Raw genomic sequence first — 27917 nt, forward strand, 5'->3', positions numbered from 1 at the left:
TGCGGTGAAGGCTTTATTTTCCGATAGGACCAATCGAGATCTCCTTTCTCCCGCGTCCACACGGCTTTGCCGGCGATCGTTGGTGGTGCCCGTGCCGCATGGAATTGGGGGTGCGGGAGCGCAAGCACTCACACCCCCGCTCTACTTTTTATGCATCGATTCTGCCCTTGCCCTTGATTCCGTGCCTCGCCATCGATGGATCGATCGCGTGGTGAGCTGCCTATAATCAAGCAATCAATTGATTAATGGGATCCATCTCCTCCCCTTTTGCATGAGCAAAAGAGTTGCGGATCTGTCGAAGCTGGAGCCTCTCCAAGATTGCGAGTTACTCAAGGCGCCCGGCAACGGACGGATCCGGTACCGATCCCCTTCCTCTGTGGAACTCGAAGGCCAGACTCAGGCGATCTTCAGCTGCAGCAACAATAACAACGGCGAGGAGGAGAAGATGAAGAGGATGAAGCAGGAGTCTCTGACGGAGAAGATGTACAGATTCAGAGGCGTTATTATTATCGTCTCTGTTCCGCTCCTCCTCATCTCCTTCGTGCTTCTCTTCATGCCTCGCGCCCCCAATGCGATAGATTTGGTTGACGTTGAAGCTGATATCCCTTCAAGGATCACGGGCACCAGAAAAGTGCAACCATCGCCAAGGAGGGGAGAGAGAGGAGGATCTAAGAGCTACGCTGTCATCTTCGATGCCGGAAGTTCTGGCAGCAGGGTGCATGTCTATTGCTTCGACGAAAGCCTACAACTCATCCCCATTGGCAAAGATCTCGAACTCTTTGTTCAGGTATGCGGCCTCCTTCTTCTCAGCCCCACCTTTTCCTCCTCGTTCAATCCCTGCTTCGTCTCCGAAACTGCTGATTTTGTTACCTATTTTCTATCTCTCTATTGGATTGAAAATGGTCGTGAATAGGGGCGTCGGCAATCACAACCTCTTTGGAGGTACAACAGCTCCCGTCCATGTTCACGTAAAATTGTCATAGGCACCTGGAAACATCATGGGAATATCGGGTGCTGGAGGTTGGCCGACCAACCATGCGTCTACGAGAGGGGCCAATCGCCTTGTTAATGTTATTGTTGAAAATGAGTTTCCCTCCAATTCTTCCAAAGTCCTAGCCCTTCCCACAAGCTAGCCACTCTTTTTCCACACATGTACGTGGAAACCAAGCAAGGCCATATTGGAATCCCACCGACCTGAGTCACAATGTATGCCCTGCTATGGTTCGCCTTGTCTCTTCCAAACGAAGTTTCTTATATACTTCCCGATAAGGTTTTACACTTTCCATGGAATGTGAAGACGGATGCTCGAGAGATTGGGAGACAAATGAAAAATCGTTTGGATGTGTTTCTCTTGCACGAAAAAACGCGGTTAGATGACAATGCCTTTGAAGGATGTAGATAAACGATCATAGTATATGGAAATTAGATGCAGGGCGCAGGGAAGGTGGTGCTCATTCTCAAACATAAAGAGGGAAAGTTTGCTAAATATGGGAACAATTTATATAGACAAATAAAAATGGTGCAGGAGAATTCTCTTTTCCTGCCAGATGCGAAATGTCTAGCACATTTTCTAACATACAAACATGCCCGTTTTTCTAGCACATCTGGTCATGCTTTGTCTCTAATGCCAAGAAATTGTAGAATTGATGGAAATGCAGGACCTGAATTACTTAACTTGGGAATATTTGGATTTTTCTTGTTCATATTGCTTTGCCATGTGCAGAAAAATCCAGGCTTAAGCTCGTATGCAAATAATCCAAAAGAAGCAGCAAATTCTCTCAAGTCGCTCCTGGAGCAAGCTGAAAGCGTGATTCCTAAATCACTGCTTAAGAGAACTCCAGTTAGAGTTGGGGTGAGTTTCAATTTTGTTGGGGTCTGTCTTGTGCTACTAATACTAATATTAATATTAATATTTATTGTCAGATTCCCTGATAGTGATGGAGCTGCTTGGAGTACTTCTATTACTGATGAAGCTTAGAAGTTTTTTATTTCTGTCTTTTCTCTGATACCTTCTTTGTGGCCAGGCTACTGCTGGGTTGAGAGCATTGCCAGGTGATTCAGCTGACAAGATTTTACAAGCTGTGAGTATACGTGTTTTTTTTTTGTCATCCCTTCCCTGCATGTTATAAATTGACTGGAAACATTAGTTGAAGGGATCTGTATTTTGCTTGTCAGGTCCGTGATTTTCTATTAGGCCAGAGCTCATTGAAATTTAAACCAGATTGGGTCACTGTTTTAGATGGAACTGACGAAGGCTCATTTCAGTGGGTATATGTTGAGAACTTTCTCTTTTATTAAATTTTTGGTGGATCTCTTCTACTAAAATTTTTGTCCTGTTATTGGATTGCAATTTGAGTTCAGTGTTGTATTATGGTTGTGCTTTGCCCTTTTCTATTATTTTGTGGTATTAACCAGAAGAAGAAGAAGAAGAAGAAGAAGAAGAAGAAGAAGAAGAAGAAGAAGAAGAAGAAGAAGAAGAAGAAGAAGAAGAAGAGGAAGAGGAGACGTGTGATCAGACCTTAGCCCCGACTGTTTTCTCATTGTGTGGAGCATCTACAATTAGTTATTATTTTCAGTCAAAACCCTAAACAGAGTTGTAAAAAACAGGCAAATAATGAACATAATTTTCAGCTTGCTATGCTAGCTGGGGTCAATAAAACAACTAATATCTGTCCCAAATGTGACAGATATTCAACAACTTTCAAATGAGCATTTGCTCTACATTTATAACACAATATACAACACTGCCGTTCAGTTGTGGCACCAGCTGGAGATAAAGAAAAGACTACTTGCCTGATGTTAATCTTAGTTTATCACTCTCCCTCAAGTTGTACATTCGGTGCAACCATGTACAATTTACTTTTTCAAATAATTAAACCAGTCCATTGAAAGGCCTTTTTTGAAAATATTTGTAACTTGGTGGTTTGAATTTATAAGCCTGTTTCTCTCTCTTAATATTTGGAAATGCTAGGTTAGGCAGACCCCTACCTATTGATTAATAAAACATAAGACGATTACAAAACCTCAAGAGCAACAATGATCATTACTAAGAACAACCATCCGAGATAGGTGTCTTGGAATGTGATTACATGTTTTAAGAGCACAAGATATTTTGAAGTTTTTTAACTGATACAAGGACTCAAGAACTGTTTCTATAATCGTACCTGGATGTCACCGGCCTTCAACATGAAAAGGAGGCAAACCAAGTATTTTCTAGAGCTTTAAATTATGATTTGATCATGATCATTTAGCTGATTCAAAATGATTGGCTAGAGGTTCCATTCTTTGTTGTCCAAGGTGGAGCAGCCTTGCATCCATCCCGCCTTGAGGAGTTTCCTTAGATGATATCTGACTATGTATGTAGCCCACACCAAGGTTGTTAAATGCGATGAGGCGAAGCGAGGCGTTGAACATGTTATGAAGCGAGGCGTAAGCCTCGAGGTGTTGAAGCGTAAGCTTCATGATCAAGAGAGTAGGTCTCAATTCCGGTCGGGGAGAGAAGAAGTCCCCCCGCTCCTCTCCGGAAACCTCGTCAGAGGGTATCAGCTTTGCTTCCCGACGGGTCTGTGACTCCGTGCAGGTTACAGCAATGGTCGGAAGAACTCAGTCCGTTAAACTCGCTGGAAGCTTTTGCTTTTTTTCCGGCGAGTAAATCCAATTTCAGGCCACAAAGAGAAGAAATTCCACCGTAAATCTCGCCGGAATATCCTCCTCTGCTCATTGTGTAATTGTTTTCGGTTTTAGCCACAGATCGGAGGAGGCACCGATGCTTCAGGTACTGAGTGTGCGCCTCAGTACCTTGAGCGTGTGCCTCGCCTGTGAGGCGTACGCTTCAAGTACTGAGGCGTACGCCTCTCACAACACTGGCCCACACATCAACAATGGGTAAATAGACTAAAAAAATTATTTTTCAATCATCCTTCCGTGGGAGTAAGCTAGTGTCCTCTAGTCTGCCATCTAATGGCAATTGGGTGATGACCGTTATACATGAGTCGAAGGACTTGCTCAATCTGCACTGGATTTTTTAGGTGTTTCAAAGATTTATTCATTCCTTAGGGTCCAAATTTACCAAACTACCACTTGAAATACCAAAATTCACCCATTGTTGACACTTTTGTCTTAAAAACCATTACTTCCCCAAATGAGGACTTTAGTTGACATCTCAAGATAAGGAACTCTTCATCTAGCAAAAAATGAAACCACTTGTTGCCAATTTTTTTTTGCAAAGAAAAAACAACTACCCAACAATCTCTTCAGCTTGAAGGCAAAACATACATCAAAATAACTATGGCAGCACAGGGCAAGAATTTTTTGCACCATATAAACTTAGCCCTTGAGAGTTTGTCACCTTGACCTCTAAGCATGTTACATGCTTGCTTAGTGGAGAAGGAGTTGGAAAATGTCCATAGGACAAGATCAGGTTTATGTTGATCCCAAGTAGTTTGCTGCAAAATGTGAAAAACTGAAAAAAGGCACATGGATTAAAGAAATGAGAAAGACACAATTAGGCCTGATATAGGGTTCCAACATATCAGCAACAAAAGTATCGTTTAGATTTCTATAAATTGTGCTGTCAACGTGTAGGTTCAAATGCAAACACAAAGGTTGATGAAGTGCCCGAGGATCAAACTGGAAGGTGATCGACTTACCATTGCAATGCTGCCATTTAGCTCCCTTCATAACAACTTGCATGCCTTGTTTGAGATTCCTCCAACCCGAAAGAAGAAGTCCACAACCGAAACTTCAAATGAATATCACAAAGGATTTTTCTCAATGAACAAAACACACAACAACCAAAATGCTCAAAGGAGTGCACACAAAAAGAGGCAAAAATAATATTTTATTCAAGTGGGATGAAACCCACACAAAAAAGTAGTTTTACAAGGGGGTTTTACCCCATATATATAATGCTCACAAGATGGAGCCAAGAAGGAGTCGTTGGACTCCCAACGACTCAAGTACAGGTGCTTTTTGACTTTGGTCAAAAAGCACATGTTACTAAAGAGCTCTAAAAAAGTCTAAAAAACAGAAATAAAACCTAACCTAACCTAATTACAATCTAACTATCTAACTAGAATATAACTAACTGTATTATATTACATTTTAACACTTTCCCTCAAACTTACGGTTGAATAACCGAAAGTTTATCCAAGAGAAATTGAAATCGAGGACCAGCGAGAGGTTGCTAAAGAAATCTGCCAGTTGATATTATGAGGAAACATATGGTAGATCAATGGTGCCATGTAGGAACTTCTCTCGTACATAGTGACAATCCATTTCAATATGCTTGGTGCGTTCATGAAATGTCCGGTTGCTGACAATATAAATAAAACTTTTGTTGTCGCAATATAGTCTTGATGCTCTTATACTTTCAACACCCCTGTCACGAGGCAAATGCCTTAGCCAGACTACTTTCATAGTGGTTGTAGCCATCGCTCTGTATTTAGCTTCAGTTGGCGAGAGAGAAAGTTCTTGTTGCTTCTTACACCTCCACGAAATCAATGATTCACCTAAAAACAAACAGAAACCAGTAGTTGAGTGTCAATCATTGGGATCACCTCCCCAATCTGCATCAGCATAAGCAGTTAAATTACAGGAAAAAGAATCAGACAAAAAAAGTCTTCAAAAAATTGAAGTTTTGATATATCGAATAATGCATAAAATAACTCCCATATGAACAATAGTGGGAGATGCTGAAATTGACTCGCTGTATGAACGACATGTGTAATATCAGGTCTGGTAATAGAGAGGTAAAATAGTGCTCCAACAAGTTTTCTGTAAGGAGTTGGATTTTCCAGTAATTCTCTATTATTAATCTTCATCTTGATGTTGACAACTCCAGGAGTGTCAGTTTGCTTTTCGTCCGTGATTCCAAACATGTCAACAATATCCAAGGAAAATTTAGACTGAGTTAGTAAATAGCCTCTGGAAGAATAAACAACTTCTATATCAAGGAAATTTTTTAACAAACCCAAATCACTCATTTCGAAATGTGTTTTGAGAAATTTTTTAATGTTATCAACTCCCTGTTTGTCACTTCCAGTGATGATCATGTCGTCTACATAGAGAAGAAAAATGATGATACTTATATTAGATTTCTTAACAAACAATGCTGTGTTAGTAAGACAATTAAAAACCAAAATCAATCATAACTTGGCTAAATTTATCATACCAAGCCTTTGAGGCTTGCTTAAGTCCATATAAAGCTTTGTTTAATCGAAGAGCCTTTCCTTTGGGAATATTAATACCAGGTGGTGGTTCCATATATATTTCTTCAACTAGGTTTTCATTAAGGAATGTATTTTTAACATCCATTTGGTATATATGCCATTTTTTTGAAGATGCTAGAGCTATCAAGATCCTAATTGTGGTCATTTTTGCAATCAGAGCAAATGTTTCTTCATAGTCTATTTCGTATTCTTGTGAATATCCTTTGGCAACTAAACGAGCCTTAAACCTTTCAAGAGTACCATCACTCTTGGTTTTCACTTTGTACACCCACCTACATTCGATATGCTTTTTTTCTGATGGAAGATCTTGGATAGTCCAAGTATTTGCTTTTTCTAAGGCTCTTAACTCTACTAACATTGCTTCAACCCATTCAGATTGTTCTTTTGTTGTATCATAGGTAGAAGGTTCTACATAGGAGTGTATTAAAGCAATATAGGCTTGATACTTTGGTGAAAAAAACTCGTATGACACAAATTTTTTGAGAACTTTAGACTTTTGATGACTTCCTAGTGGATACTTGTTCCTGTTCTTTAATGTATTTTTCGAGAGCACAGGGTTTGTCTAAATTACCTCGCCTAGAGTACTGAATGAAATCAGAAGGGTCACTAAAAGCTTCTGAATTTGTTATATCAAGTTGTTCTTCTGGACTTTTTGCTAGATCATCTTCAACAATTTTTGGAACTAGATCCAATAGAAAAGAATATTCATCTATTTATTTAGAATTCATTTTTTAAAAAAACTTTCATTTTTTCAGGAAGGATACATTCCTTGAAATATATAATTTTCTTGTTTTGAGATCAAAGCATCTATAGCCTTTTTGATGACTTGCATACCCTAAAAAAGCACATGAAATAGCGCGATGAGAGAATTTATCATTTTTGTTTGAAAAAATAAAGCATTTGCACCCAAAAACTCTTAACCTGGAGTAATCTGGGATTTGTTTAAAAAGTTTTTCAACAGGAGATATATGGTTTAAGGAAGATGATGGCATCCTGTTGATAAGGTAAACTGCGGTTAACGTGGCTTCGGCCCAAAAAACCTTTGGTACTTGATGTGTAATAAGGTTCTTGTTGTTTTTATGATGTGCGTATGCTTTCTTTCTGCTAACCCGTTTTGTTGAGGGTTATAAGGGCATGATTTTTGATGTATAATGCCATGCAAGTTTAACTAATCCTTAAATTATTTAGACAAAAATTCTCTCCCTGAATAAGTGCGAAAAATTTAAATATCTTCTTGAAATTGTTTTTTAACAAACTTATGAAATATTTGAAAGTGTGAAAAGACTTCAGATTTGTGTTTAAGAAAATAAATCCAAGTGTGTCTTGTGAAATCATCTAAAAAAATTACATAATAAATAAAACCACCTTCTGAGCTAATAGGTGCGGGGCCCCATTCATCTGAATGTATTAACTCTAGTGGTCGAGAAGAGACAAGTTCTTGATTGAAACGATAGTCTTTTCATTTTTTCCAGAATACATTTTTCATATTTAAAATTCTCAAAATTACAAAATTTTTTCATCTTTTAAAATAACTGGAGCCTGGATACACTAGGATGTCCAAGTCTCTTGTGTCATAAGTCCAAGTCAACCTTTTGAACATTACAACACAATGTATTCTTAGGTATGTCCAAAAAATCCATGTAGTACAAGCCTCCTCTATGGCCTTCCCCAATCAGCTTCCTTAACTGGTGATCCTGCACTTAACATTTACGAGAAGAGAAGAAAACATTATATCCATGGTCAGTTAATTGTTAAACAAATAGAAGATTAAAATTGAGTTTTGGAATATATCTAACTTGTGGAATGCAAAACCTTTTTGAGTTTTCAAAATTTCCTACTTCTTTACATCAGCAATAAACACATCTGACCCATTTGAGTTATGACATTTAGATAAGACATTAATATTTGGGGTCATATGAAAAGAAACACTTGAGTCAAGAAGCCAAAGAGATTTACCTGGATCTGAGGTGCTAATGGAAGATACTGCGAATCCAGTAGAGGAATACGCCCCCTTGAGCAGTGGTTGAAGTGCCTCGACCAGTTGTGCTAGAGACATGCTTCCAATGAAAGATTCATTGGATTCTTGCGGAGGTCCGAAAGAGGCAACCTTCTTTTCATATAGTTTCTTTACCTTTGGACAATAAGTTTTTACATGTCCTGGCTCACGACAGTAGTAACAAATTACTTTTTTCTTCTTAAAATCATTTTCGTCATTCGTTCTTCTATAATTTGGAGGTTTGTAAGTGCGAACATGATTCCTTGGTCTAGATACGGCTAGAACCGAGTCATCATCATTTTTGGCAATTCTACTTTTGAGCTTATTTTCCTCCATGCTCAATTCTTCTATAGTATCTTCAATTGAGGGAACCTTTCCCCGATGAAGAAGAATGGACTTGGTAGCTTCAAAATCCGATCTTAGTCCATTGACAAATTGAAAAAGTACTCCACATTCATTTCATTTTGGCGGAGTTCGATGTCTTGTGGTCAATGCCACTTTGGTTCGAGAAGAGCCAACTCTTCCCATAATTCAGACAAGCTATTGTAGTATTCTCTAATGTTTTTGTCCCCTTGAACCATATTTCGAACTTGATGTTGTAGATTGTACACATGTGCAATGTCTTTAAGAGAATAAATTCTCTTAAGATAGTGCCAAGCGTCATTTGCATATTCAAACTTTGCAAGACTTGAACATTTTTTTATATCCACGCTACTTATAAGCCAAAACATAATCTTGGCGTGACCCATCCTCCATTATTTCCACTTTTTCTCATAAGCGGTAATGACTTTACTTTTTTCTACCTCCGTAAGAGGTATTTCTTTTTCTCCTTCAATCTTTGTGAGGATTAGTTTAGGTTCCAAGTCGGTTCCATCCACTAATCCCCACAACCCCTTTCCTAATATAATGTGTTTCATAATCGAAGCCCATGTGACGTAGTGAGAATCATTGAGCTTGATGGGTTTAATGGTGACGTTAACATTGTCATTCATTTTACAAGGCTTAATAGGGAGAGAAAAAAGGAAAAGAACAATAAGAGTAGAGAAACGGGATATACTCTACCACAAATGATAGATACGAGCACACCTTTATATATACTTGAAGAAGAACGTTTCTTCTTCTCTAAAGCTTGAGTGACACACTTTCCAAAGCAACAAGACAAAAAGCTTGAACGCAACCTTTGCTCTGATACCATGAAAGAAGATGAAGTCAACAACCGGAACTTTATCACAAAGGATAAATATCACAAAGGATCTTTCTCAATGAACAAAACGCACAACCAAAATGCTCAAAGGAGTGCACACAAAAAGAGGCAAAAAGTGGGATGAAACCCACACAAAAAAGTAGTTTTAGAAGGGGTTTTTACCTCATATATATAATGCTCACAAGATGGAGTCAATGACTCTCAAGTAGAGGTGCTTTTTGACTTTGGTCAAATAGCACATGTTACTAAAGAGGTCTAAAAAAGTCTAAAAAACAGAAATAAAACCTGACCTAACCTAATTACAATCTAACTAGAATATAACTAACTGTATTACATTACATTTTAACACAACCCCATGATCATAAGGGTTAATAGTAATCCACAAAGGTTGTCTTTGTAAATACCTTGCTTGAATGAATCAAACCCAGGCGTTATCAGCTCCGGATGCCACAATCCATCTCAACTTTGCTAGAAGGGCCAATTAATATGTCTAAGGCTTTTAAGACCCAACCCACTTTCGCTGCGTGGTTTGCACACCATTTCCCAATTGAGAGGATGTATGTGGTGATGAAAGTTAGAATCATACCAAAGAAAACTCCTCATAAGGGCTTCCATTTTCTGAATAGTGGTCTGTTGGATATAGAAAGATGACATCCAATAAAGAGGAATAGAAGCCAGAACTAATTTGATTAATACCAGTCTTCCTGCTATGGAAAGTTTTTGAGTACTCTAAATCTGAAGCCAACTTCTAAAACTATCCAATAGGGGTTGACAATGGCAAGGTTGCAAGGACCCTTTAAACAAGGGTAATCCAAAATATTGAATGGGGAGCAAATAACTTGGCCAACCCTCAAATTTGCTGAAGTGACTGCATTTTATATAGAGGAAGGTTGAAATAAATAAATAAAGGCTTTTGGACATTATCAAGAGACCCGACTTGCTCTGAAAATCATGCAAGATAGTAAGAAAATTGATTATTGACTTTTTTTTAATCTTGAGGGAAAAAAGAGTGCATTAATCTTGAAGGGTTTGGGTATGGTAGTCCTATGTATAGAAGATGTCTGTTAAATATGAGTGATTCCATGAGAAATTATTAATTTTGCAAGCTTGAATCTTTCTTGCAAGTACGGTCTACCACTGCGACACTCCATGACAAGTAGAAAAAGATAAGGAGAAATTGGACCCCCCTGTCTAAGCCTATGATTGCTATGAAACTTTGGCCCTGTTTCACCATTAATAACAACAACGAAGGAGGGGGCTGAAAAAGGTGCAAAAGGATCCGACCCGATCCATGTAATCCATGTAAAGATTGTGTTCAGTATACGTTAGGACCCCAACCATGTAAGACCCGAGCCATGTAACTTTTCCTTGGGATCGGGTCTGGATACACCAGACCCAGATCCATACTTTTGAAGTGTAAAATTATAAATGCATTGTTTTAGGTCACGATTTCTAATTAGAAATCGTGACAGCCGCAGTCACCTCTTTGGGTTCTCCTCTCCTCTCCGTCTCTCTCTCTTTCTCTTCTCTTTCTCAATACAGGTACAGGTGAAAATCTAACATGGTATCAGAGCTAGGTTTCGATCTTGGGACCTGTGGGTTATGGGCCCATCACGCTTCCGCTGCGCTATGAGTATGCTTCATGACAGTAATATTCCCATCAACCTATGGACAAAAGCCTTTCATTCTGCCGTGCATGTGATAAATAGACTGCTCATGGTTGTTCTGAAAAATAAGACTCCTTATCACTGTCTTTTTGGAGCTCATCCTAGTTATCATGATCTTCCTGTTTTTGGATGTGTTTGCTATGTGCATATTGATCAGTCCTTGAGAAACAAGATTCAGGACAAGGCCGAGAAGTGTAGGTTTGTGGGATATGCAAATGACTACAAATGATATAGGTGTTATGATCCCACCAACAAACGTATCAGAATCTCAAGAAATATTGTCTTTGATGAACAAAATTTTGATGACGGAGCTGATGCAACGAATATGCCAACTGAAGTTTACTATCCTTGGTTGAGTTCAGAACTTTTTGCTAGCTCCAATGAAGCATGTTCCTCAGATTGTGTGCAACAAAAAGAAGAGATGTTTGAGAACACTGGGACGTCGGGACCACAGAATGCAGAGGAAGTACCAGACAGATACAAAGGCATTGTCTATTCTAGACAGAGACCAACAACATCAAGCCGTTCAGATCATGTCTCAGTCGACAATTCGACTCCTTCCCATACTCTTGAGGTCAGAAAATCAAACTGCATACGACATCCCATTGATAGGTGGGTTAGCTATAACAACTTCTCCTTGGATCTTCAACTCTTTTTAACTGCCCTCAATAAGGAAGATGAGCCCATTATGTACTACCAGGCAGCCACTTCTACCAAGTGGGTAGAAGCCATGAATGATGAAATGCAAGCCTTGCATGATTGTGGAACCTGAGAAGTTGTTCCCAGACCACCTGACAAAAATGTTGTCAGATGTAAATGAGTCTACAAAATAAAGTACAAGCCATATGGAATTATTGAACGATATAAGGCAAGGCTTATAGCAAAAGGATTCACTCAAGAAGCAGGGCAAGACTATGATGAGACTTTTAGTGCGGTTGTAAAAATGAGAACAATTTGAATTATTATTTCTCTGGCTGTTGAACATGGATGGAAGTTGAGTCAGCTTGATGTGAAAAATGCATTCTTGCATGGAGATTTAAAGGAGGAAGTATACATGGAGCAACCCCATGGATATCAAGAACAAAATTGAAGAACACATGTGTGCAGGTTAAAAAGAGCCATCTATGGTCTGAAGCAAGCATCTCGCTCTTGGTTTGATAGCTTCTCGCTAGAGATTCAGAAACATGGATTTTCACGTTCCATGCTGGACCACTCATTATTTATTTTTAGAAGCCAGACTGTGATCACTCTATTATTAATTTATGTCGATGATATTATCATCAGAGGAAACTCTGTAACCCACATCCAAGAAGTAAAAGATAATGAAAGATCTTGGAATTCTACGTTATTTTCTTGGTGTAGAAGTTGATAACCAGGCTCATGGTTTGACACTCACTCAGCATAATTACGCCGTAGACGTTCTCAGCTATATCACAGGGATTCAGCCAGACAGGTACCGCACCCGCGTCGATGCGATGTGGGTGCGGCACCCGGTGCGGTCAACCCGACCCTGAGTGCGGTCAACGCACCCAGGGTCATTTTGATCCATTTTTTTTTTGCCCTATGAAATGGTATAAGGGTGATTCTTTGGACAAATCAGAGGTGCCGGAAAAGTGCAAAGTGTGTTTTGGAAGGGGTGTTGTTTTAGAGTTGATACCTTGGGATTTGAAGGCAATAGGAAAAGGTTGCAGATTTCTTGTTGCAGTAGCTCCTGCTGCAACTGCACCACCGGGGACATCGTATAAATCGCTCGACCTGCCCTCACTGTTATAAAAGGTGGGGTTGTTGTCACAACGGGAGAAGGGAGGCATCCTAAAGGGGAACGCGTCAGTGCGAGACAACTTTTGAGGCGCCGGACTAATACCTTCCCTCTCTTCACCACCAACTCCTCTCTCCCCGTCCTCAAAACCACCACCATCAACACCAACACGAACATTTCTCTTGTCTACCATCTCAAGAACACCACCACCCACCTCCATTAAAACCACCAAAAAAAGAAGAAAAATACTACTTTTTTCTTAAGGAAAATACACAAAAAAACCTTGCTTTTTCTTTTTATCAAAAGTCAGCAAACCAGACCACAAACGGAAAACAACTCCCCTCTGAAGCCACCAACCTAAAGGGAATCATTCACGGCCATGGCTGTTGCTGCTGCTGCGCCTGCAAAGCTCCCTGCTGTGCCTGCACTACTACTGCCCTGGTCTCTGATGCGCAACCAATCTCCCCCTTTCATCCTTGGTTGCTTCCCATGCTTCCAACATTCGGCCTTTGGGACAAATTAGTAAAGCTAAAGCTGCTGCCCCTTATTACTTCAAATCACATCACACCCTACACGTTAAATTTCTATTGCAATAATAAAAAATTCAAAACAAAAACCTCTCTCTCTCTAACCCTAAACACCAGTACATATTTCACTCTCTCTCTGTATGGTTTGAGTCTTGACCTCTCTACATCCATCCGTGGCAGTTGCTTTCCCTCCACCGTCGTTATCCCTAACCCTTTACGTGTCTCGAGTGTTGCACCCAACCAGGTTTGGGGACTCTAACCAAAGTTTCTTCACGTGATGCACTAACTAATTGCCCCCAACTAGTCTCCCCTCCACTTCCAGAAGGAAAAAGCGCAAAACACAAAATCTCCCAATATCTTATTATATGTTTTAAAAAAATCTAAAAATGTAAAGGAAGAAAAGATGGCTGGAGGAGGTATGATCACAGAAACAAAGGTCAAAACTAATAAGATATTGACTGGTGATTTTAAAGCTCGAGTAATTACATCCTGATCATGGAGATACAATGATATTCTACTTAAATTAAACTAATGGGTCTTGGTTTGATCTTCTTTATAATCATTACAATAAAAAAAATGATGTGAGCACTTGACCATTGATGGTGCGGTGAAATGAAGTTTGTGGGTTAGAGGGGAAAGGGCAGGCAACTAAGGGCAAGGCCTTTCCCGGCCAGTTAATTATTTTGCTAGAAAGTGACGTGAGCGTAGGTGGTATTGATTAGGCCTTGCCTGAAACAGAACGGCCTGGTCCAGGACCCGCTTTGGGGGAACCCGAACCCCTTATATATATATATATATATATATATATATATATATTTTTTTTTTTTTTTTTGCCGCACCCCCGCACCTGGGTTTTTTGGAAGTGCCAAATCACCACACCCGCACCCGCACCCGCACCCATGTGGCTTAGGTTCTCAGCAAGGCAGGCATGAAAGACTGCAAACCTCTAGGAACTCCGAGTGTGCTTCATAAAAAACTTAGCGCTGATGATGAAGATATGTGTGATGACCCCACCAGGTATCGAAGCATAATAGGAATGTTACAGTACCTGATAGTGTTTATTCAGTCAATCAAGTGTCTAAATTCATGCATGCGCCACGTACTGGACATATGGAAGCGGTCAAGAGGATCCTTAGATATCTGAAAGAGACTATTGGGGATGGATTGATATATTCACCACAGTCATATTGCAAAGATGAGCACAAACTCACTGTATATTGTGATGCAGACTGGGCAGGAGATCCTGACGAACGAAAATCTACATCAGGATATTATGTCTTCATTGAAAGAAATTTAGTCTCTTGGAGCAGTAGAAAACAAAAGGCTGTTGCTAGATCAAGCACTGAGGCTGAGTATAGATCCATGGCTGCTGCTACTGCCGAAGCCACATGGATCAGGCATCTACTAACTCAAGTAGGAGAAAAGATCTTCCACACTACCTTACTATGTGACAACCAAAGTGCTACAACATGTCATTCAATCCAATACATCATAGTCGTGCTAAGCACATTGAGATCGACCAACATTTTGTGAGACAAAAGGTTGAAGAAAAAGAGATTGAGCCTGAATTCGTCAGTACTGAAAGACAAGTTGCAGACATATTTACCAAAGGGTTAACAAATGATTGTTTTTTGATGCTTAAAAGCAAGTTGTTCATGGTCCAAAACCATGATCAACTTGAGGGGTGGGGGTGAAAAAGGTGCAAAAGGATACGACCCGATCCATTTAATCCATGTAAAGATTGTGTTCAGTATACGTTAGGACCCTAGCCATGTAAGACCCGAGCCATGTAACTTTTCCTTGGGATCGGGTCTTGATACACCAGACTCGGATCCATACTTCTGTAATGTAAAATTATAAATGCATTGTTTTAGGTCACGATTTCTAATTAGAAATCGTGACAGCCGTAGTCACCTCTTTGGGTTCTTTTCTCCATCTCTCTCTCTCTCTCTCTTTTCTCTTTCTTAATACAGGTACAAGTGAAAATCTAACAGGGGCAGTAACACATAACATAATTAATTGAATCCAAGCCTCATTAAGACGAAAGAAGTGCATGGAACTTTGTGAAAAGTTCCAATCCATCCTATAATATGCTTTAGAAAGTTTTCTTTTGAATAGAACACATTGTTTCCTGCTTGAAGAAAGAAGATGTACCATTTCATGTGCTATAGGGATATTTTCTTGAATGTTTCTACCTTTTAAGAAGGTTCTTTGATTTTGAGAGAATTCTTTGCAAAATACATCACATTCTATTAGCCATAATTCTGGTGATAATTTTATAGAGGAAATTGTAAAATTAGAACGAGTCATCGAGAGCAAGAAGGAAGATGAGAAAGAGGAGAATAGGAGTTGCAACAAATTGATTTTCTATACCTTTACTTGGTAGGTCGTGGGTCTCTTTATATCATTAATTATGAGATATTACAATAATACCCCTATTTAATATACATAATAACATACATGAAAAAGGGTAATAATGGAAAGAGTTATAACACATGACTCTTACAAATAAAACCCAAAGATCTAAAGACATCAACTTGGGTATGGATTCAGATTTGGATCTAGATTCGAAACCTCACATTCCAATAGCCTCCCTCAAGTTGTGCAGGGTAAGAAGCATTGGCAACTTGCTCTTCAGATACCAAAATCTCTGTCTGCTTAGCCCTTTGGTAAACAAATCAACAATTTGATCATGAGTCTCAACAAATTGAGTTGTGATTTCTCCACTTTCAAGGTTGCTTCTGATGAAATGATGATCTATCTCAATGTGTTTTGTTCTCTTGTGTTGAATGGGATTGGGTGAGATCTTAATTGCACTTTGATTGCCACAAAACAACATTTGAGCGTAGCATCTATTGATTAAAATCAGATAATAGATACCCTATGTCACATGGGTGCGGGTGCGAGTGCGGCGTAATTTCAAAATTTTTGGACACGGGGACTCGGCTATATATATATATATAACAATAATTCTAGTAAACAATTAAAATTAAGTAGCCAAAACTATATAAGATAAAAGGATATTATCATTGTACAAATATAATTTAAATTGACTTGTAATAGTAAACTTCAAGTCTGCAGTAAATTAAGTAGCCAAAACTATGACCTTAATTTTTTCGAAAGTTTCAATTTGGCACTCCCATTTCTTTATGGTAGTTCTTAAGCTAGCTTTTCTAATACTTGTGAAACTAGTATTTTTTTAAACTGGAAAAGCATTTATTTAGCTACCTCAAATGGTTGGGTTACCTTTTATCGTGTTTTATACATATTTTTATATAAGTTGTGAAACAGTCACACAGACTGTGCACACAGTCTGTGCAATGCAGTCTGTGACTGTGCAGACTGTGCACAGTCACACAGACTGTGCACAGTCACAGACTGTGTGCAGTGACTGTGCAGTTGCAGTTGCACAGTCTGTGACTGTGCAACTGCATTGCACAGTCTGGTTATATATTAAAAAAAAGATATATAAAAATGTTTTTTTTTGTCTTAAAAATGGACATTTTTGGACTCTGTCAAAGTTGACTGAGTCCAAAATGTGGACGGACTCGGCCTTGACTCGTTGACCGAGTCCGACTCGGCGTTGACCGAGTCCGGGCCGAGTCCGAAGCCGCACCCGTGTCCGCACCCGTGTCGGGGCGTGTCGACTCGGGTGCGGCACCTCCCTAGCCGAGTCCGTGTGACATAGTAGATACCTAATCCATGTGACTTTAGATGAAGCTGCTGCCATTGACCGATATTCGGCCTCAGTATTGAAATGAGCTACCACTTTCTGCCTTTTATTGCTCCATGAAACCAAATTCTACCCTTTAAAAACATTGTATCCTGAAACTGATCTTCTCTCCCAGTTTGAAAAGGCCATCATTGTCAACATGTTCTCATTGTTGTCATTCTTACGATAACAAAGCCTATCTCCATTTATGCCCTCTAAATACCGAAGAATTCTTTAATCGTGGGCAATGCATGAATTGTGAAACCTGATTTACTGCATAAACAATATCTGGTCGAGTAAAGGTAAGATATTAAAGCATACCTACAATGCTTCTGTATCTCGTGGGATTATAAAAAATTTCTCCATCTTGTCCAAGTTTTTGTTGTAACACACTTGGAGTCAATGATGACTTGCAATCTTTCATTCCAGGCTTGGTAAGCAAATCAAGAGTATATTTGTGTTGAGTCAACATCAAGCAATCTTTTCTTCTATCTACTTCAATGCCCAAGAAATACTTAAGATCTCCTAGGTCTTTCATCTTAAATTTCTGTCTCAACACTTTCTTTATCTCATGAATATGTTCCTCAGAATCTCTTGCAACTATGATGTCATCAACATAAATAAGACAATTATCCAATTTTGGCCTTTATAAATAAAAAGGGAGTGATCTAGACGAGATCTTTGAAAGCCATGTTTTTGAATCTCTAGGAAGAAGCTTTCAAACCATGATCTAGATGCTTGTTTTAACCCATATATGACCCTGATGAGCTTACATCATAATTAATTGGATCCTTTTCACTATACCCTTGGGGCTGTTCTATGTACACTTCTTCCTTGAGATCTCCATGTAAAAAGACATTTTTAAAGTCTAGCCGACTTAAAAACCAGCTGTGATCCACTACCAATGAAAGAACAACTTTGATAGTAACTATTTCATGACTAGACTGAATGTTTTTTCATAGTCCAACCCATGTTCTTGAGTGAACCCTTTTGCACCCAACCTTGCTTTGTACCTTTTAATGCTGCCATCTGATTTATATTTTATCTTAAAAACCAATTAGATCCAACTACATTCTTTCTTGCAGGCCTTCTTACAATATTCCATGTTTTACATTCATATAGCGCTTGCATTTCCTCATTCATTTCTTTAATCCACTTGTTAGATTTGGCAACTTGAATGTATGATTTGGGTTCTTCATGCTTCATGACAGCAATTATGAAAGCTTGATGTTTAATACTGAAATTTTCTTAACTTACTCGATGGTCAATGGGATGCCGCAGTCTTTTGGATCTTTTGACAGTTTGGACACCTTGATCGCTTCATAATGCAGTGGTTTTATGTTCCAGAACATTTTCTGCTGTAGTTTGATTCCTGCGACCATATGTAATACCTTTAAATCTCCTGTCTATCAAATCGGAACTACTTGCTGGCTGATCTGCAATATTCTGATTCTTTGTTTTACTTTCTGAATCATCAATTTTACCATCATCTTCATTGTTTTCTGTAGTCATCTCCATGGGGAATAAATTGTCATCTAACCAGGGCTGACATAATTGGTTTGGTTGTGACTTACTGGTGCCTTGAATACTACTCCCTTTTGAATCAAATTTCCGCTCATCAAAAGTGACATTTCTTGAAATACAAATGCATCTATTTTCCATACCATAACATCTGTATCCTTTGTAATCATTAGCATATCCGACAAACTTACAAATATATGCTTTCCTATCAGATTTAGTTCTCAAGGATGCATCAATATGAACATAACAAGTACAACTATATGCCTTCAAAAAATTCTAATTAGGGTGCTGTCTAAAAAACTCATAATGTGGTGATTTATGATGAAGTACTTTCATTGGCAGCATCTTAATTATACGGACTGCTTTATGGAAGGCTTCTGTCCAAAGATATAAAGGAACACATCCTTCATGCATTATAGCAAGAGCACTCTCTACTATATGTTTGTGCTTTCTCAGCAAAGACTATTTTGCTGAGGTGTCTGGGGACAAGATACTCTTCGATTAATTTCGTTTTCCTTAAGGTATTCAATAAAGTCATTTGAAGAGTACTCGCCTCCACCATCACACTGAAAATTGAGGATAGGTAATGAAAACTGATTACGAAACAAATCATAAAAGTTCTTAAAGATTTTAAAAACTTCATGCTTGTGTTTCATAAAGTATATCTAGGTATATCGAGAGTAGTTGATAATGAAGATAACATAATAATGACTCCCAGAAGAAATATTAGGAGCTGACCCCCATACATTAGAATGAACGATTTCAAATAATTTAGAATCTTTTTTATTAGAAGAAATAAAAGTACACGACTCTTTGAGACTTGACAACTAGGACATATCTTATTTGACTCATGATTGATACTGGACAAAGAAATTAAACCATCAGAAACAAGTTTCTTAATAAAAGCCTTATTACAATATGTGGGGACTGTGCCAGACTTTTGGTTGATTTGACTCTGACTTATTGACAAAACAAGAAGAAAAAAAACTTTTGAATTTTTCTGCAGGCTTGTTTGGAACTCGAAGCAGTGGATTCTCCTTCAAGAGATACATATTTCCTCGTCTTTCTTCTTCAACGAACGTCCTCTTCATGTGAAGATCCTTCACATAAATAGGAGTAAAAACGATGCAAGAGTTGGTATCATCAACCAGTTTAGAGACAAACACAAGATTCTTTTTTATATTAAGAACCAGAAACACATTTAACAAATGAAGATTGAAATTAGACATAGGAATGAGAACTTCTCCAATGTCTGGAATGGGATGGGATGACGAGTGACTGTCATAAGTCGTGTAAAGTGACAATCTATCTCAATATACTTTGTCATGAAATTCTAGATTTTTGGTGATATGAATGACACTCATGTTGTCATAATACAAGGAGGGTCTCCCATGCACATAACCATCTAATCCATATGATCTCAGTTATAAGTTGGGTCATAGCTATATACTGAGTCTCAAAGCTATATACTTAGACTCAGTTGTAGATAGAGCCACTCTCTGCTTTTTCTTACTCTTCCTTGAGATCCGGCAGCTTCTTAAAAGCACATAGAACTCTGTGGTAGAAAGCCTATCTCTAGTAGATCCTCGAAAATCTGCAATACAATATGATTTAAGCTCGGTAGAGGTTGATGATAGAAAGAATATACCAAAGTGCATGATACCTCACTGCAGAAGGTGAGTTATTCTAGGTGATCTCATAAACTTACTGCAAGAACTGCATAAGAGATAACTGGCCTAGTTATAGTCAAATATATCAAATTTCCACAGTTGCTTGTACAAAATTAGGTCATCCAATTTCTCACCATTTGAAGATCTTCTTCATATTTGGTTCCATAGAAGGGTATACTCTCTTAGTATCATTTGACAATATAGTCTTTGCCACAGGTTGAATTGCATATTTATGCCGAGGCAAATGCATTTCTCATTTCAAATATGCGACATTGAGACCAAGGAAGTACTTCAAGTTCCCCAAGTCCTTTATCTCAAACACTTTCCAATTTCTTCTTAGTGTCTTCATTTTTTTGCACATCATCACCTATGATAATCATATCATCTATATATAAGAGAAGTATGTACTTGCCTTGATCAGATGAAGACAAATAAAGCTAGATCATGGTATCTCTGCTCAAAGCCCTCAGACTTAACTGAATCAAACTTTTAAAACCAAGCTCATGGAACTTGCTTGACTCCATACCAAGGTTGTAAGTATCGTATAGTAACCCATATCAGTCGGCCCCAAAGTTAGATATGTATCCTATCATAAAAAATTGTAAAGTTTTAATAAATTATTTTCCAAAATAAAAAAAATCAAGAAAATCAGAAAAAACTTGAAAAATTCTAAAAAAATCATAACACATGAAACAATGATGAATTTCACAAAATACAACCATAAAATCACATATGAATTATTTATGTCTCTATGAGCTGCATAAGACAACATCAAACAATGATGAATTGCATAAGATAAAACTATAATATTACATATCAAAACATTTATATGCTATGAGTGACATGCATAAGACATCAAATACTAAATAATCAAGATATTATGCTATAAATGGCAATCTCACAAGAAAAATGCAAACTATGAAATAATATGCATATTAAATAATGAATCTAAGCTAATAAGTCACAAGATTCATAAAAATGTGTGTTTACAGAAACCAAAAAAAACAGTGTTTTTTTAATGCTTAAAAATTTTACATAACTATTTTTTAAAATTTCAAACAAAAATGAATTAGATAATGTTAATCATTGAGTATCATCAATATCATCTTTTTTTTTTGAAAAAAATCTCTCTAAATCACTTTTAAACTCTTTAGGGATGAATATGAACTAGCCTCAGGAGGCCTTATATGTTTTAAAAAAATTGAAATAAGTGCATTTAAACTGCATTTATAGTGTATCTTAAGATACACCACATATCGTAGTGTATCGTAAGATATAGGAGCGTATCATAAGATACAGGGTGTATCGTATCGTAAAACCCTATAGTAACGTTAAGTATCGTACACTACGGTACAATACTTACAACATTGGTCCATACAATGCCCTCTTCAGTCTACATACTCTTCCCTCGAAATTAGAATAGCTTGTGAAAGCTCTATGTGCACCTCTTCATTCAAGTCCCCATTTAGGATGGTGTTCTTTACATCTAGCTACCACAAGTTCCAATGCCCTACAACAGCTAGCCAGCTACAGAGAAGAGTCCTTATGGTCGCCATATGTGCAAAGATCTTAGCATAATCAATCCCAAACTGCGGACTATATCCTTTTGTCACCAGTCTACCGTTGTATCTCTTAATTGGACCCTCTTTGGTCAAACATATGCTAAGGAACAAGGGATTGTCATTGATATACCTTTCATAGATTAGATTGAGCAGGAAAAGACAGATTTCAAATGCCAGTTTTGATTCCCTTCTAGTTGATTCTGAGCAAGCAGTTCAAGATCTTACACCTCCCTCTCCTCCTCATGTACATTATACTTCTCAAATTTGTGTTCCCCTACTTGTTTTTTGTACTAAATCAATTTCTCCAAAGCATCATGTGTTTCTTATGTTCAGCCTAACTCTTATGCAGAAGCAACTTCTAAAGAAAGCTTCTAAAGAAGGGTGGCAACAGACAATGTATGAGGAATTAAATATATTGCAGAAGATGCAAGCCTAGGACTTAGTGAAGCTTCTAACTGGAAAAAAATATGGTTGGATGCAGTTTCCATGTTGACATTGTTATGGGCCGAATGGAGGTTGTTTCATGCTCTCCCACACTATACCTCTCATATGCTGACCAGTTATGGCTATTCACCGGGCTTATAAGGCTTATGTGTTGTGAATATTTCTTTTAGTGTATCTAGTTACTTGTATAAAGTCAAGTCCCTGACCTTTTACCCGAATTCCATCTATTTGGGCAGCTTTTAAAAGTCACCATCATGTACTTGGTTTATAGAAGGTATATGTATCTTTGTGTTATGTTCTTTCTAGATATATGCTATTCCCGTAAAAGGATATATCAGTGTAACTAATGGATTAACATGCCTTTGCTACCTACAGCATTCCTTTGTTTTCTTGTTCTCTCCTTTCAATGGAATGAAATGCATATTTTTTTCACTTGAAATTTTGGTTAGGATGTACTTGTCCTTTAGTTGTCATATTGGCTAGATTACAGCTTCTGCTTGAAGAAATATTCAGGTTCTAACTGTAATTGACATGTTTGGGCAGGTTACCATAAACTATTTGTTGGGGAATTTGGGAAAAAAATATTCAGATACAGTTGGAATAGTTGATCTTGGAGGTGGATCTGTCCAAATGGCATATGCTATCTCAGAAAAGGAAGCTGTTAATTCTCCAAGACTTTCAGATGGGCAGCATTCATATGTTAAGGAACTTTTTCTTAAGGGAACCCAGTATTTTCTTTATGTTCACAGGTTTTCTTTCACTTTCTTCTGCTGAATCCTACTGCGCATATTTTCTTTCATTGTGTGAAATTCCATGCCTTCCTGAATCTGAATAGATATGAACACGGTATTGGCATGCCAACTGCTTATGTTGCATTATCAAGAACCATGGTGAAAATTTATTACTGTATCTGATTCACAAATTAAATGAAAAAAGCATTAGTGCGAGATTCACGAAATCCTAGTTATTTCACAAGCGGAAGTTTTGTCACATTAACATGCTTTGTGTGTTCATGGTTTTGCAGCTACTTGCATTATGGCCTGTTGGCTGCTCGAGCAGAGATTCTGAGATCTGTGAAAAGCACTGGCCATCCATGTATTTTGAAGGGCTTTGATGGTATGTCATAGTAGCATAACATCTATTGAAATTTCTTCCTTGTTGGCACAAATATCCATTGGACTTTTTGTTTGAAAATCTGGTGAACATGAGGCATCATGAGTTAAGATGAATCTGCTCATAGGATTTTTTTAAATGAAGCATTGAATGATCTAACTTGATTAGAGAATTTCATGGGCTGCTTCATCTAATTAAATCATAGTGAGTGAAGTTGCATTGAATCAGATGGATTGCCTAGGGTTGTCAGAATTCTAGCTACCTTGTGTGGAAATGAAAACAAACTAAATAAAACAGGAAATTTGTTTATGATAAACAGAAAATACAGAAAACTAATGTGTTGAAAAATAGTTAAGACAGACAGGTGTTCAAGATGTTTGAATGTTTTTGGAAGAAAGTCAACACCATTGATTTGCAGGTTTTTGCAAATCAGTCACCTACATTGTTTTCAAAAGTTGGTTTTGCTCGGGAAAACCTTGGGAGTTTAAAAATATTGAAAAAAACATAAAAAATAGTAGTCTTGCATGTTTTTTCTTACAAAAATATAAAGAAACAAATTTTAAAAGCTATTAAAATATGAAAAAACAAAAAAAATGAAAATGTATGCTTAAAATATAAAAAATGAGTTTTTCCAAAAACTATTGTGATATTATGGAGATAATATCGTGATATTTTGAGTATTGGTGATATTTTGAAAATATCGCGATATAGTGCCAATGATATCGTCTGACCTGATATGGCCTATATTATCAAGATATTTTCAAAACTTCAGCGATATTGGCGATAGTGCTGGAAATTAGCTAGGGATATTTGATAAATTTTGCTGCATTGACGGAAGGATTAGAAATGAACATGATTCTTTGGCTGCTCTTCATCATTGGCCAAAGTAAACTTTGAGTTTTGAAGTTATTCTAGATATCCGTATTCCCTTCTTGATGTACAACTTCTTCCACACATAATGCTTCTGTTGCTTGGACGACTTCATAACAACAAAGATGGTCTTTAGCCACGCAAGGACCGTGGGTAAAGACCAGCTAGTACCATGGGTGAAGATTATTAGCTACGGATATGCACGTGATTGAAGGCCTTGTCGCCAAAAATCGGCCACAGTTTGGGCCATGGTTGTTTACAATATTCAACCACAGCAAAAAAGAACTGTGGCTATATATCATATCTTTCAAAATATACAAATATGATATTCAGCCACAATTTAACCCTTGGCTGGGTATATATATATATATATATATATATATATATATATATATATATATATATATATATATATACTAGTATAAAACTCGTGCAATGCACAAGCACAAAAGAATGAAAGGAAATTGTATCATGGTGCATTGGAAGATATTATTGTTATTTATACTAAAGAAACTAAGCCATATACCACCACTTATAAATCATTTGGTACCCCCAAAGCACAAGTGAAATAATCTGAACCTAGCCTATTAAAGATAAGATTAGACTGTCTTTTGGTTAGGGCCTTAGTGGGGACAAAGTTTTAGGTTGGGTTTAAAATGGATCCAATCCAGATGGTTGGATCTAGGTGGTACACATTTGAATAATGGTTTGACCACAATAAACATGGTTGGGTCTCTATGGATCTGAACAAAAAATAGATAGGTAAATATAAATCAGGTAAAACCTAGGCCTAGTCCTACCCGTTTTATCCTTTTTCTTCCAATTTTAGGTGGTGGGGCTCTAGATAAGGGAGGGGAAAAGGTGCATTGGAGGGAGAAATAAGTATAGATGGGTATTAAATGTAATATATGATAAAAAAAAGATGGTGTACTTTTTTATTGCATGTAAAACTGTTGAATAAATAAGTGAGAAACTTGTGGCCTGCGTAAAGTTAGAGAGAGAGAGAGAGAGAGAGAGAGAGAGAGAGAGAGAGAGAGAGAGAGAGAGAGAGAGAGAGAGAGAGAGAGAGCAAAAAAACGGGAAGTGTGTTGTGTGAGTAAATGAGAGAGAACATTGGGAAGAGAGGAAATGTTACTTGTGCATAAAGAAAGAGAAGACTCATTAATATAAGAGAGAAAAGAAAAGAGGTGGGCGCAGGGCAATGCATGTGTGAGATAAGTAAATGAGGGAGAGTAGAGTAGTGCATGGGGAAGAGTAAAGTGCTATATGTAAAGTTTTTATAGGTTGGGAAGAGAGGCTTTGGTCATTTAAAATTTTGATTCTCTCCAAAACATCGAGACTATATATATATGTTGAATATTTATATATATCTTATTTATATTTATATTTATATTTGTTAATATACATACTATATTTAATTAGGCATTTATTTGTTGCTATAAAATTTTAAATTTATAAATGCATAAATATGAATATATTAATATATTGAATATTGAAATTATACATCTATTAAATTATATAAATATTCACATATATATTTTTATTTTTTATTTAGTTATATAAAATTTAAATATATATGCATATGTATACAAATGTAATATATACATTTCTATATAAAAATAGAAATATCTAGATATTCACTGAAATCCAAATATATGCCAATATAAATATATAAAAATATAAAATATACATGTGATATATAAGTTATATATAAAATAAAATTATAGACATGTAAATGTATATACATTTAAATAGAATTTTATAAATATAAATATTAATATTAATGTAAAAATATATAAATATACATATATATATATATATATGAGTATAGAATATATATATATATATATATATATATATATATATATATATATATATATATATATATATATATATATATATGAGTATAAAATATAAAGACATAAAAATATACATAGGTAAGATATTCCTTTATATATATATATATATTATCGGGTAATGTTTGCTACCCTCGTGGGTAAGGAACCCCTAGTGAAGAAATGTAATGTTTTTTTTTTGCATATCTGACCTTCAGTTGTGATCTACATATTAATTATTAAGTTTAGTAGAAACCGACCTTTGGATCATATTTTTCTGATGTGTATGTCAGATTTTAAGGGTTAAAAAATCAATGGCCTACAATGTACCGGATTTTCAAACCTCAGAAAAATGTATTTTTATGTCAAAAACTATGTCCCAAGGGTCGATTCTTACTATTTTGACCATGCTAAACACATCCATGAGGTCAACTTTGGTCGAAACGACCTCCTATGAGATCCAACTAGGGGTTAGCAAATGCTATATATATGAAAAGTGGTAGCTGCCTACCACTTTTCCTATTGAGTAGGTGGTAGCTGCCTTTATATAAGGATAACATTTGCTACCATATTACTAATTAAGGGTGGTGGAGTCTGCTATATTAATCATTTGTTTTTCTGAAAAATTCTGCTTATTGATCTGTATGCCATAATAATCATGCATTATTCCACGTAAGTTTGTTAGACAAATCGTTCAAGAACACATGTTTACGGAAAGTTGTGATTTCTTGTGCAGGATTCTACAAGTACGGTGAATCTAGAATGAAGTCTGTGGCTTTGCCATCTGGGTCCAGCTATGAGGACTGCAGGGCAGCTGCCATAGCAGCTCTTAGAGTCAATGAGTCCACTTGTACTCATCTCAAGTGTACATTTGGTGGCATATGGAATGGTGGTGGCGGAGATGGTCAGAAGAATCTCTTTGTTGCCTCATTTTTCTTTGATAGGGCTGTGGAGGTGGTATCCTGCAGACTTTTATCTCATGCAACGGGCATCTTTTGAAGTATACTGTATCTTCTTGTGTTTGTCAAAATCTGACTCTGCATTCTCCATACAGGCAGGTTTTGTAAATTCCAAGAATCCAATTGCAAGGGTTGCGCCCGTAGATTTTGAGAATGCAGCCAAACGTGCGTGTGAAACCACTCTTGTAGATGCTAAGGTTGTTTATCAGAATGTTGACGAGAGCAACTTGCCTTATCTCTGCATGGACCTTGTGTACCAGTACACGCTGCTTTTTGATGGGTTTGGTAATTTCCTTCACCCCTTCAGGACGCCAGAAAATATGATCTGCCCAGAAACCTCACACTATGTTTATTTTCTTGCTTTATTTTACAGATTTGGATCCGTTGAAAAAGATTACATTGGTAAAGCAATTGAGGTACCAGGATTCACTGGTTGAAGCTGCATGGCCATTAGGTAGTGCCATAGAGGTCGCATCAGCATCTTGAATTACATCATTCATATTTTCTGTGGAAACATTTTTTGCTGTGAACACTTGGCATATTATTTCCTCATGTTTTACGAGGCTGTGCATAGGCATATTTACTCGAATTGGGCAAGGCCTTCGTGTCCGCATTCTTTCACCTGCATTGACCTACAAGCTGGCGCATGGAGGAAGTCGAATTCAAGCGTCTTTTCTTGAGTCACCTGCTTTTTTATGCTTTAATTGCCAATGAAATCACAGACTGACCACACTCCTACCTCCTGGGGAAGACGGGAATACAAATTGATTGCTTATTGCCGTTTGTAATTTTGTCTGTGGATCGAATTTTAAAGTACTTTACAAAGAAGGCAATTTTGTTTTGTTTCA

At 37.3% G+C, this 27917-nt stretch overlaps 1 protein-coding gene across 1 annotated transcript; it reads left to right on the top strand.

The window, feature by feature from the left end:
* Positions 1–27917, top strand: LOC149817425 (putative apyrase 1). The gene is made up of 9 exons (XM_089985902.1): positions 1–787; positions 1724–1852; positions 2025–2081; positions 2176–2268; positions 22836–23041; positions 23317–23408; positions 26847–27064; positions 27165–27354; positions 27443–27917. The coding sequence occupies exons 1-9, from the start codon at positions 272–274 to the stop codon at positions 27553–27555; spliced, it is 1614 nt and encodes a 537-aa protein (XP_089842028.1). The 5' UTR covers positions 1–271; the 3' UTR covers positions 27556–27917.

This window comes from Nuphar pumila, chromosome 13 (genome assembly GCF_984573655.1).
Source record: "Nuphar pumila chromosome 13, dmNupPumi1.hap1.1, whole genome shotgun sequence".
NCBI lineage: Eukaryota > Viridiplantae > Streptophyta > Magnoliopsida > Nymphaeales > Nymphaeaceae > Nuphar > Nuphar pumila.

What these genes read in the sequence shown, in the direction of transcription:
- LOC149817425 (XM_089985902.1), top strand. Translation starts at nt 272, where the DNA reads ATGAGCAAAAGAGTTGCGGATCTGTCGAAGCTGGAGCCTCTCCAAGAT. An exon ending in GAACTCCAGTTAGAGTTGGG is followed by an intron (nt 1,853 to 2,024) that starts GTGAGTTTCAAT and finishes CTTTGTGGCCAG; the next exon opens with GCTACTGCTGGGTTGAGAGC. An exon ending in GCTGCTTTTTGATGGGTTTG is followed by an intron (nt 27,355 to 27,442) that starts GTAATTTCCTTC and finishes TTTATTTTACAG; the next exon opens with ATTTGGATCCGTTGAAAAAG.